Source organism: Coturnix japonica, unplaced genomic scaffold (genome assembly GCF_054131305.1).
Source record: "Coturnix japonica strain WE unplaced genomic scaffold, WE-NBRP24 Scf128, whole genome shotgun sequence".
Lineage (NCBI taxonomy): Eukaryota > Metazoa > Chordata > Aves > Galliformes > Phasianidae > Coturnix > Coturnix japonica.
In genome coordinates, this window is record NW_028189031.1 from 40,393 (window position 1) to 54,180 (window position 13,788).

General features: G+C 53.4%; 2 protein-coding genes across 2 annotated transcripts in view; one reads left to right on the forward strand and one right to left on the reverse strand.

Annotated features, from left to right (window-relative positions):
* LOC107307286 (zinc finger protein ubi-d4) overlaps window positions 1–338 on the forward strand; it is a 27,817-nt gene extending 27,479 nt beyond the window's left edge. Inside the window, exon 11 of the mRNA XM_085535502.1 lies at window positions 38–338. Within this exon, the coding sequence (XP_085391628.1) occupies window positions 38–338 (301 nt within the window). The remainder of the gene's footprint in view (window positions 1–37) is intronic.
* A 46-nt stretch (window positions 339–384) lies between these two features.
* On the reverse strand, window positions 385–13,328 carry LOC107307353 (solute carrier family 22 member 6-A-like). Its single transcript, XM_085535503.1, has 6 exons — window positions 13,148–13,328; window positions 7,089–7,287; window positions 3,903–4,197; window positions 2,296–2,399; window positions 938–1,092; window positions 385–515 (listed from the first exon to the last, which is right to left on the reverse strand). Exons 2-6 carry the CDS (start codon window positions 7,283–7,285, stop codon window positions 385–387), a joined length of 882 nt encoding a protein of 293 aa, XP_085391629.1. The 5' UTR covers window positions 7,286–7,287; window positions 13,148–13,328.
* Between the last annotated feature and the right edge of the window lie 460 nt (window positions 13,329–13,788).

Here is a 13,788-nt window from a genome sequence, read left to right on the forward strand (position 1 = left end):
CATGTTGTTCCCATCATGGCCGCCATCTTGGGCCTAGTAAGTGGATACCAGACATGGCCGCCATCTTGGCTCCAAGATGGCCGCCGTCTTGTCTCCATGGCAAACATGGCTGCCATGTTGCCCCCATGGCCACAGTGGGGATCCACTCCACCACTGACAACATGGGGGGGAAGGGGGGGGAATTAAGTGGGTGGGGGTCCACACTAAGGGGCAGCCATGTTGGGCCTAGTAAGTGGATACCAGACATGGCCGCCATCATGGCCGCCGCCTTGTCTCCATGGCAAACATGGCTGCCATGTTGCCCCCATGGCCACAGTGGGGATCCACTCCACCACTGACAACATGGGGGGGAAGGGGGGGGAATTAAGTGGGTGGGGGTCCACGCTAAGGGGCAGCCATGTTGGGCCTAGTAAGTAGATACCAGACATGGCCGCCATCATGGCTGCCGTCTTGTCTCCATGGCAAACATGGCCGCCATGTTGCCCCCATGGCCACAGTGGGGATCCACTCCACCACTGACAACATGGGGGGGAAGGGGGGGAATTAAGTGGGTGGGGGTCCACACTAAGGGGCAGCCATGTTGGGCCTAGTAAGTAGATACCAGACATGGCCACCATCTTGGGCCTAGTAAGTGGATACCAGACATGGCTGCCATCATGGCCGCCGTCTTGTCTCCATGGCAACCATGGTCGCCATGTTGTTCCCATCATGGCCGCCATCTTGGGCCTAGCAAGTGGATACCAGACATGGCCGCCATCTTGGCTCCAAGATGGCCGCCGTCTTGTCTCCATGGCAACCATGGCCGCCATGTTGGGCCTAGCAAGTGGATACCAGATATGGCCGCCATCTTGGCTCCATAACCCCCCCATAACCCCCCCAAATCCCCCCATAACCTCCCAAATCCCCCCATAAACCCCAAATAAACCCCCCTCCTCACCCAGACACGCGATGCTGAGCCCGAACCCGGACAGCGCCATCCCCCCCCCGAATCTGAAGGCGCAGTACGAGCCGTAATTGGGTGCAAAGGCCGTGCAGGTCCCCAGGACCCCCAGCTGGAAATAGGACCACAGCAACAACGCCTTGCGGCCGAACCTGGGGGGTAATTAGGGGTAATGGGGGTTATTAGGGGTTAATGGGGGGTAATTGGGGGTAATTGGGGGTATATGGGGGTATATGGGGGTATATGGAGGGCTTAGGGGGGTATACGGGGGTATATGGGGGTATATGGGGAGATATAGGGGGTATATGGGGGTATATGGGGATATATGGGGGGCTTAGGGGGGTATACGGGGGTATATGGGGAGATATAGGGGGTATATGGGGGTTATATGGGGGTATATAGGGGTATACAGGGGGTATATAGGGGTATATGGGCGATATATGGGGGTATATAGGGTGTATATGGGGGGTATATGGGGGTATACAGGGGGTATATAGGGGTATATGGGCGGTATATGGGGGTATATAGGGTGTATATGGGGGGTATATGGGGGTATATGGGGGTATATAGGGTGTATATGTGGGGTATATGGGGGTATATGCGGGGTATATGGGGGATATATGGGGGTATATGAGGGGTATATGGGGGTATATGGGGAGATATAGGGGGTATATGGGGGTATATGGGGATATATGGGGGGCTTAGGGGGGTATACGGGGGTATATGGGGAGATATAGGGGGTATATGGGGGTTATATGGGGGTATATGGGGGTATACAGGGGGTATATAGGGGTATATGGGCGGTATATGGGGGTATATAGGGTGTATATGGGGGGTATATGGGGGTATATGGGGGTATATAGGGTGTATATGTGGGGTATATGGGGGTATATGCGGGGTATATGGGGGATATATGGGGGTATATGAGGGGTATATGGGGGTATATGGGGGTATATGGGGAGATATAGGGGGTATATGGGGGTATATGGGGAGATATAGGGGGTATATGGGGGTATATGGGGATATATGGGGGGCTTAGGGGGGTATACGGGGGTATATGGGGAGATATAGGGGGTATATGGGGGTTATATGGGGGCATATGGGGGTATACAGGGGGTATATAGGGGTATATGGGCGGTATATGGGGGTATATGGGGGTATATGGGGGTATATGGGGGTATATGGGGGGTATATGGGGGTATATGGGGGGTATATGGATGTATATGAGGGGTATATGGGGGGGGTATTTGGGGGTATATGGGGGGATAATGGGGGATATTGGGGGGTAATGGGGGATAATGGGGGGGGGTCTGTAATGGGGGGGTTGTAATTTGGGGGGGGGTCTCTTCCCTTACTTGTCTGACAGCCCCCCCAGCAGCAGCGCCCCCACCAGCACCCCGGCCATATAAATGGACTGAGCCATCTGACGGAGCTGCCTCGACCCGCAAACCAGGTCCCACTAAATTGGGGGGGGGGACAGGGGGTCAGGACCCCCCCCATATTGAGACATAACCCCCCCATTAATCCATAACCCCCCCATATTGAGCCATAACCCCCCCATTAATCCATAACCCCCCCCATATTGAGACATAACCCCATAACCCGCCCCATTGAACCCCATAGAATTACCCCCCATACCCCCTAGGATCCCTCACCCCATAACCCCCCCACCCTATAGGATTCAACCCCATCCCATAGCCCCCCCTGCCCCATAGGACCCCCATACCCCATAGAACCCCCCATACCCCATATCCCACCCCATAACCCCCCCATAACCTCCCATGACCCCCCTCCCCCCTCCATAGCCTACCCCATAGGACCCCCCTACCCCATATCACCCCACCCCACCCCACCCCATAGGACCCCCATACTCCATATCCCACCCCATAGGACCCCCATACCCCATATCCCACCCCATAGGACCGCCCCTGCCCCATAGGACCCCCCATACCCCATAGCCCACCCCATATCCCCCCACCCCACCCCATAGCCCACCCCATAGGACCCCCATACCCCATATCCCACCCCATAGGACCCCCATACCCCATATCTCCCCCCCCTGCCCCATAGCCCACCCCATAGGACCCCCATCCCCCATATCCCACCCCATAGGACCCCCATACCCCATATCTCCCCCCCCCACTCCATAGCCCACCCCATATCCCCCCACCCCACCCCATATCCCACCCCATAGGACCCCCATACCCCATATCCCACCCCATAGGACCGCCCCTGCCCCATAGGACCCCCCATACCCCATAGCCCACCCCATATCCCCCCAACCCACCCCATAGCCCACCCCATAGGACCCCCCATACCCCATAGGACCCCCACACCCCATAGCCCACCCCATAAACCCCCTCTACCCCATAGGACCCCCCATAGGACCCCCATACCCCATAGGACCCCCCATACCCCATATCACCACCCCATATCCCCCCACCCCACCCCATAGCCCACCCCATAGGACCCCCATACCCCATATCACCACCCCATATCCCCCCACCCCACCCCATAGCCCACCCCATAGGACCCCCATCCCCCATATCCCACCCCATAGGACCCCCCATACCCCATAGGACCCCCACACCCCATAGCCCACCCCATAAACCCCCTCTACCCCATAGGACCCCCCATAGGACCCCCATACCCCATAGGACCCCCCATACCCCATATCACCACCCCATATCCCCCCACCCCACCCCATAGCCCATCCCATAGGACCCCCATACCCCATAACCCACCCCATATCCCACCCCCTACCCCATAGCCCACCCCATAGGACCCCCCTGCCCCATATCCCACCCCATAGGACCCTCCCTGCCCCATAGGACCCCCCATACCCCATATCCCACCCCATATCCCCCCATAGGACCCCCATACCCCATATCCCCCCACCCCACCCCATATCCCACCCCATAGGACCCCCATACCCCATATCCCCCCCCATATCCCCCCTCACCTCACTGACGATAGTGGCCACATAGACACTGTTATCATACTCCCATCCATCCAGGCAGGGCTCCGTGTCCCCCCCCGTGTCCGTGTCCCCCCGGCTCCAATTGGACCGAACCGAGCGCCAACACGAACCCACGGCCACAAGGGAACCAGAACCAGAACCAGAACCGGAACCGGAACCATTGGACCACGGTGGGGTGGGAGATGGGGGGCCATAGGGATCCATTGAGGGGCCATAGGGATCCATTGAGGGGCCATAGGGATCCATTGAGGTGCCATTGGGAGCAATGGGGGTGACACTGGAAGAGATTGAGGTGCCATCAGAACCGACTTTGGTACCATCAGAACCGACTTTGGTACCATTAGAACCCAACAGAACCCACTTTGATACCATCATTGGTACCATCAGAACCCACTTTGGTGCCATCAGAACCCATCAGAACCTATTGGGATGCCATCAGAACCCACTTTGATACCATCAGAACCGACTTTGGTACCATTAGAACCCACTTTGATACCATCAGAACCCAACAGAACCCATTATGATACCATCATTGGTACCATCAGAACCCATCAGAACCCACTTTGGTACCATCAGAACCCATTGAGGTCTCACCAGAACCCATCAGAACCCACTTTGGTGCCATCAGAACCCATTAGAACCCACTTTGATACCATCAGAACCGACTTTGGTGCCATCAGAACCCATTGAGGTCCCACCAGAACCCATCAGAACCCACTTTGATGCCATCAGAACCGACTTTGGTACCATCAGAACCCAGCAGAACCCATTGAGATACCATTAGAACCCACTTTGGTACCATCAGAACCGACTTTGGTACCATCAGAACTGACTTTGGTACCACCAGAACCCATTAGAACCGACTTTGGTACCATCAGAACCCACTTAGATGCCACCAGAACCCATCAGAACTGACTTCGGTACCATCAGAACCCACTTTGGTACCATCAGAACCCACTTTTGTACCATCAGAACCCATCAGAACCTACTTTGGTGCCATCAGAACCCATCAGAACCCACTTTGGTACCATCAGAACCGACTTTGGTACCATCAGAACCCAACAGAACCCACTTTGATGCCATCAGAACCCACTCTGATACCACCAGAACCCATCAGAACCCATTGAGATACCATCAGAACCCACTTTGATACCATCAGAACCCATCAGAACCTATTGTGATGCCATTAGAACCCACTTTGGTACCATCAGAACCCACTTTGGTACCATTAGAACCCAATCAGAACCCACTTTGATGCCATCAGAACCCATCAGAACCCATTGAGGTCCCACCAGAACCCATCAGAACCGACTTTGGTACCATCAGAACCCACTTAGATGCCACCAGAACCCATCAGAACCCACTGAGGTCCCACCAGAACCCATCAGAACCCACTTTGATACCATCAGAACCCACTTTGGTGCCATCAGAACCCATCAGAACCTATTGGGATGCCTTTAGAACCCACTTTGGTACCACCAGAACCCATCAGAACCCACTTAGATACCATCAGAACCGACTTTGGTACCATCAGAACCCATCAGAACCCATTGAGATACCATCAGAACCCACTTTGGTACCATAAGAACCCACTTTGGTGCCATCAGAACCCACCAGAACCTATTGGGATGCCATTAGAACCGACTTTGGTACCATCAGAACCGACTTTGATACCATCAGAACCCAACAGAACCCACTCTGATACCACCAGAACCCATCAGAACCCACTTTGGTACCATCAGAACCCATCAGAACACACTGAGGTCCCACCAGAACCCAACAGAACCCACTTTGATGCCATCAGAACCCACTGTGATACCACCAGAACCCACCAGAACCCACCAGAACCCATCAGAACCCACTCTGATACCATCAGAACCCACTGAGGTCCCACCAGAACCCATCAGAACCCATCCAGGCTCCATCAGAACCCATTCAGAACCCATTCAGAACCCATCAGAACCCAATGAAGTCCCACCAGAACCCATCAGAACCCATCAGAACCCATTCAGAACCCATTCAGAACCCATTGAGGTCCCACCAGAACCCACCAGAACCCATCAGAACCCATCAGAACCCATTGAGGTCCCACCAGAACCCATCAGAACCCACTTTGGTACCATCAGAACCCACCAGAACCCATCAGAACCCATTCAGAACCCATCAGAACCCACTGAGGTCCCACCAGAACCCACCAGAACCTATCAGAACCCATCAGAACCCACTTTGGTACCATCAGAACCCACTGAGGTCCCACCAGAACCCATCAGAACCCATTGAGGACCCACCAGAACCCACTTTGATGCCACCAGAACCCATCAGAACCCATCAGAACCCATTGAGGTCCCACCAGAACTCATCAGAACCCACTTTGGTACCATCAGAACCCATCAGAACCCATCAGAACCCATCAGAACCCATTCAGAACCCATCAGAACCCACTGAGGTCTCACCAGAACCCATCAGAACCCACTTTGATGCCATCAGAACCCATCAGAACCCATTGAGGTCCCACCAGAACCCACCAGAACCCATCAGAACCCATCAGAACCCATCAGAACCCATCAGAACCCACTGAGGTTCCACCAGAACCCATCAGAACCCATCAGAACCCATCAGAACCCATCAGAACCCATCAGAACCCACTGAGGTTCCACCAGAACCCATCAGAACCCATCAGAACCCATCAGAACCCATCAGAACCCATCAGAACCCATTCAGAACCCATCAGAACCCACTGAGGTCCCACCAGAACCCATCAGAACCCATCAGAACCCATTGAGGTCCCACCAGAACCCATCAGAACCCATCAGAACCCATCAGAACCCATCAGAACCCACTGAGGTTCCACCAGAACCCATCAGAACCCATCAGAACCCATCAGAACCCACTGAGGTTCCACCAGAACCCATCAGAACCCATCAGAACCCATCAGAACCCATCAGAACCCATCAGAACCCACTGAGGTCCCACCAGAACCCATCAGAACCCATTCAGAACCCATCAGAACCCACTTTGGTACCATCAGAACCCACTTTGGTCCCACCAGAACCCATCAGAACCCATCAGAACCCATCAGAACCCATTGAGGTCCCACCAGAACCCATCAGAACCCACTGAGGTCCCACCAGAACCCACTCCGATACCCCCCCCCCCATGTTGTCCTACCTGGTTCCGATCCAATTCCCATTATTGGGTTGGGGGGCTCCGGGCAGTCGGCAGCGATGGGGGGGGACGGCGGCGGTGAAGTTCTGGAGCAGGTTATGGGCCGCCATCAACAGAACCGGAACCGACAGCAACAGAACCTGAAGAATCTGGAACCGGCCCAGACCCCCAACCTGGGCCAGAACCGAACCGAACGGCATGGCTGGAATAGGGGGAGATAGGGGTCAGTAATGGGGTGAATGAATGGGGTGGTAATGGGGTGAATGAATGGGGGGATATGGGAGTGAATGAATGGGGGGATATGGGGTCAGTAATGGGGTGAATGAATGGGGGGATATGGGGTTGAATGGGGGGATATGGGGTCAGTAATGGGGGTGAATGAATGGGGTGGTAATGGGGTGAATGAATGGGGGGATATGGGGTTGAATGGGGGGATATGGGGTCAGTTATGGGGTGAATGAATGGGGGGATATGGGAGTGAATGAATGGGGGGATATGGGAGTGAATGGGGCAGTAGTGGGAGTGAGTGAATGAATGAATGGGGTAGTAATGGGAGTGAATGAATGAGGGCAGTAATGGGAGTGAATGAATGGGGTAGTAATGGGGTGAATGAATGGGAGCGGATATGGGGTTGAATGGGGGGATATGGGGTCAGTAATGGGGGTGAATGAATGGGGTGGTAATGGGGTGAATGAGTGGGGGGATATGGGGTTGAATGGGGGGATATGGGGTCAGCAATGGGATTGAATGGGGGAGATATGGGGTCAGTAATGGGGTGAATGAATGGGGGGATATGGGGTTAAATAGGGGGGATATGGGGTCAGTAATGGGGTTGGGATTGAATGGGGGGGGATATGGGGTCAGTAATGGGGTGAATGAATGGGGTGGTAATGGGGTGAATGAATGGGGGGATATGGGATTGAATGGGGGGATATGGGGTCAGTAATGGGGTTGGGGTCAGTAATGGGATTGAATGGGGGGATATGGGGTCAGCAATGGGATTGAATGGGGGAGATATGGGGTCAGTAATGGGGTTGGGATTGAATGGGGGGGGATATGGGGTCAGTAATGGGGTGAATGAATGGGGTAGTAATGGGAGTGAATGGGGCAGTAATGGGGGTGAATGAATGAATGGGGCAGTAATGGGAATGAATGGGGGGATATGGGGTCAGTAATGGGATTGAATGGGGTAGTAATGGGAATGAATGAACAGGGGCAGTAATGGGATTGAATGGGGGGATATGGGAATGAATGGGGGCAGTAATGGGATTGAATGGGGGGGATATGGGGTCAGTAATGGGGTTGGGATTGAATGGGAGCGGATATGGGGTTGAATGGGGGGATATGGGGTCAGTAACGGGGGTGAATAGGGGCAGTAATGGGATTGGGATCGAATGGGGGGGATATGGGGTCAGTAATGGGATTGAATGGGGGGATATGGGGTCAGTAATGGGGTTGGGATTGAATGGGGGGATATGGGGTCAGTAATGGGGTTGGGATTGAATGGGAGGATATGGGGTCAGTAATGGGGTTGGGATTGAATGGGGGGGGGATATGGGGTCAGTAATGGGATTGAATGGGGGGATATGGGGTCAGTAATGGGGTTGGGATTGAATGGGGGGATATGGGGTCAGTAATGGGGTTGGGATTGAATGGGGGGGATATGGGGTCAGTAATGGGGGTGAATGAATGGGGGGATATGGGAGTGAATGAATGGGGGGATATGGGAGTGAATGGGGGGATATGGGGTCAGTAATGGGGTTGGGGTCAGTAATGGGATTGAATGGGGGGGATATGGGGTCAGTAATGGGGTTGAATGGGGGCAGTAATGGGATTGAGGTCAGTAATGGGATTGGGATTGAATGGGGGTGATATGGGGTCAGCAATGGGATTGAATGGGGGCAGCAATGGGATTGAATGGGGGAGATATGGGGTCAGTAATGGGGTCGGGATTGAATGAGAGGATACGGGGTCAGTAATGGGATTGAAAGGGAAGGGGATATGGGATTGAATGGGGGGGATATGGGGTCAGTAATGGGGTTGGGATTGAATGGGGGGGGGATATGGGGTCAGTAATGGGGTTGGGGTCAGCAATGGGATTGAATGGGGTCAGGAATGGGATTGAATGGGGGCAGCAATGGAATTGAGGTCAGTAATGGGATTGAATGGGGGGGATATGGGGTCAGCAATGGGATTGAATGGGGGGATATGGGGGCAGTAATGGTATTGAATGGGGGTGATATGGGGTCAGTAATGGGATTGAATGGGGTAGTAATGGGAGTGAAGGAATGAATGGGGCAGTAATGGGAATGAATGGGGCAGTAATGGGATTGGGATTTAATGGGGGGAATATGGGGTCAGCAATAGGAATGGGCTTATAGGGCCACTTATGGGGCCACTTTTAGGGCCGCTTATAAGGCCACTTATAGGGTGGCTTATGGGGCCGCTAATAGGGCCACTTATGGGGCAGCTTATAGGGCCACTTATAGGGCCTCTTATAGGGCCACTTATGGGGCCACTTATAGGGCCACAAATAGGGTCATTTATAGGGCCACTTATAGGGCTGCTTATGTGGCCGCTTATAGGGCCATTTATAGGGCCATTTATAGGGCCACATATAGGGCCGTTTAATGGGCCACTAATAGGGCCGCTTATGGGGCCGCTTATAGGGCCACTTATAGGGCCGCTTATAGGGCCATTTATAGGGCCACTTATGGGGCCACATATAGGGCCGTTTAATGGGCCACTAATAGGGCCACTTATGAGGCCTCTAATAGGGCCACTTATAGGGCCGCTTATAGGGCCATTATAGGGCTGCTTATGGGGCCGCTTATAGGGCCACTTATAGGGCCGCTTATAGGGCCATTTATAGGGCCACTTATGGGGCCTCTAATAGGGCCGCTTATGGGTCTGCTTATAGGGCCGTTTATAGGGCCGCTTATGGGGTCACAGCTCAGCCCCGTTCCCATCTGCTGCCCCCATTGACGTCACCCCCCCGTCCCGTTCCCGTGCCCCCCCCCCGCTGTCCCGTCACCCTGAGACCCCCCAGGGATTTGGGACATCCGTGCAGCTGCGGGACCCACAGTGACCCCATTGCGGCCCCTAGAACCCCATAACCCACCCTATAACCCCATAACGACCCCATAACCCACCCTATAACCCCATAACCATCCCATAATCCACCCTATAACCCCATAGCCCCCCCATAACCCACCCTATAACCCCATAACCCCCTAAGAACCCCATAACCCACCCTATAACCCCATAACCCCCCATAACCCACCCCATAACCCACCCTATAACCCCATAACCATCCCATAATCCACCCTATAACCCCATAACCCCCCCATAACCCACCCTATAACCCCATAACCCCCCATAACCCACCCCATAACCCACCCTATAACCCCATAACCATCCCATAATCCACCCTATAACCCCATAGCCCCCCATAATCCACCCTATAACCCCATAAACCCCCCATAATCCACCCTATAACCCCATAACCCCCCATAGCTACCCCCCCAACCCCATAACCATCCCATAACCCACCCTATAACCCACCCTATAACCCCATAACCATCCCATAATCCACCCTATAACCCCATAACCCCCCCATAACCCACCCTATAACCCCATAATCCACCGTAACCCCCCCATAACCCCATAACAACCCCATAACTCACCCTATAACCCCATAACCCACCCTATAACCGCATAGCCCACCCTATAACCCCATAAACCCCCATAATCCCCCATAATCCACCCTATAACCCCATAACCCCCCTATAACCCACCCTATAACCCCATAACCATCCCATAATCCACCCTATAACCCCATAACCCCCCCATAATCCACCATAACCCACCCTATAACCCTATAACCCCCCCATAGACACCCCAGGACCCCATTACCCCCCATAACCCCCCCATAACCCACCCTATAACCCCATAAACCCCATAACCCCCCATCAATCCCATTGCTGCCCCATAACCCCCCCATAACCCCCCCTATAACACCATAAACCCCCCATAACCCACCCTATAACCCCATAACCCCCCCCATAATCCACCATAGCCCACCCTATAACCCACCCTATAACCCCATAAACCCCATAGCCCACCCTATAATCCCATAACACTCCCATAACCCACCCTATAACACCACAACCCCCACAATCCCCCCATAACCTCCCCCCTCGACCCCATAACCCTCTCATAACCCCCCCATAACCCCATAACAACCCCATAACAACCCCATAACCCCCCCATAACCCCATAACAACCCCATATCCCCCCCATAACCCCATAACAACTCCATAACCCCCCCATAATAACCCCATAACCACCCCAAACCCCCCCCATAACCCCCCATAAACCCCATAACAACCCCATAATAATCCCATAACCCCCCCATAAACCCCATAACAACCCCATAATAACCCCATAACCCCCCCAAACAACCCCATAACTCACCCCATAGCCCAACCCCGACCCCATAACCCCCCCCATAACCCCATAACCCCCCCTATAATCCTATAATCCCCCATAATCCCCCCTATAACCCCATAATAACCCCATAACCACCCCATAACACACCCCATAACCAACCCTATAACCCCATAAACCCCATAACCACCCCATAACCCCATAACACACCCCATAACAACCCCATAAACCCCATAACAACCCCATAACAACCCCATAAACCCCATAACAACCCCATAAACCCCATAACAGCCCCATAAACCCCATAACCACCCCATAACCCACCCTATAACCCCATAACCCCCTCATAAACCCCATAACCCACCCTATAACCCACCCTATAATCCCATAAACCCCATAACCCCCCATAACCAACCCTATAACCCCATAACCCCATAACAACCCCATAAACCCCATAACAACCCCATAAACCCCCCCATAGCCCCCCATAACCCCATAACAACCCCATAAACCACCATATAACCCCATAACCCCCTCCCCTTAACCCCACAAACCCCATAACCTCCCCCATAACCCCATAACAACCCCATAACAACCCCATAACAACCCCATAAACCCCATAACAACCCCATAACAACCCCATAACCCCATAACAACCCCATAACCCCATAACAACCCCATAAACCCCATAACAACCCCATAACAACCCCATAACCCCATAACAACCCCATAAACCCCATAACAACCCCATAACAACCCCATAACCCCATAACAACCCCATAAACCCCATAACCCCATAACAACCCCATAACAACCCCATAACAACCCCCCATAACCCCATAACAACCCCATAACCCCATAACAACCCCATAAACACCATAACAACCCCATAACCCACCCTATAATCCCCCCCATAACCCTATAATAACCCCATAACAACCCCATAACCCCATAACAACCCCATAAACCCCATAACAACCCCATAACAACCCCCCATAACCCCATAACAACCCCATAAACCCCATAACAACCCTATAACCCACCCTATAACCCCCCCGACCCCATAACCCCCCCCATAATCCTATAATCCCCCCCATAAACCCCATAGCAACCCCATAAAACCCATAACAACCCCACAAACCCCATAACAACCCCATAATCCCCATAACAACCCCATAACAACCCCATAACCCACCCTATAACCCCCCCGACCCCATAACCCCATAACAACCCCATAACCCCCCCCATAACCCCATAACCCCCCCCATAATCCTATAATCCTCCCCATAACCCCATAACAACCCCATAAACCCCATAACAACCCCATAACAACCCCCATAACCCCATAACCCCCCCCATAAACCCCATAGCAACCCCATAAACCCCATAAACCCCATAACAAACCCCATAACCCCATAACAACCCCATAAACCCCATAACAACCCCATAACCTCCCCCATAGCCGCCCCTATAATCCTATAATCCCCCCCATAAACCCCATAACAAACCCCATAAACCCCATAAACCCCATAACAACCCCATAAACCCCATAACAACCCCATAAACCCCATAAACCCCATAACAAACCCCATAACCCCATAACCCCCCCATACCTTCACACTTTAGGGTCCAGCCTTCAACCCCCTTTAAACCCCTATAGGGTTAAAACCCTATAGGGACCCCCACCCCCCTATAAACCCCCCCCCCTCCCTTTATAGGGTCGGACCCTTCTTTTATAGGGTCAAAAGAGGCGATTTTGGTTAAAGTATCACCGGGATTAGGGCGGATTTAGGGGGGGGGGGGGGCGGAGTTATGGGGTCGGGGGGGGGTTGGTTATGGGGCGGGGGGGGGGGTTATAGGGCGGTCCAGATTCCAGCGCTGTGGGGGATATGGGGCCGCCCTGGCTCCGGCCCCATAAGTGTCAAAGGGCCCCTTAAGGAGATATAGGGGGGGGTTTATAGGGTCATGGAAGGTTATGGGGTTATGTGTGGGGTTATAGGGATCCTATTGAGCCTATAGGGACCCTATTGATCCTATAGGGACCCTATTGATCCTATAGAGATCCTATTGATCCTATAGAGATCCTATTGAGCCTATAGGTCCTATGGGGTCACATATGGAGCCTATAGGGACTTCATTGATCCTATAGAGACCCCAATGATCCTATAGAGATCCTATTGATCCTATAGGGATCCTATTGAGCCTATAGGTCCTATGGGATCCCATATGGAGCCTATAGGGATCCTATAGAGAT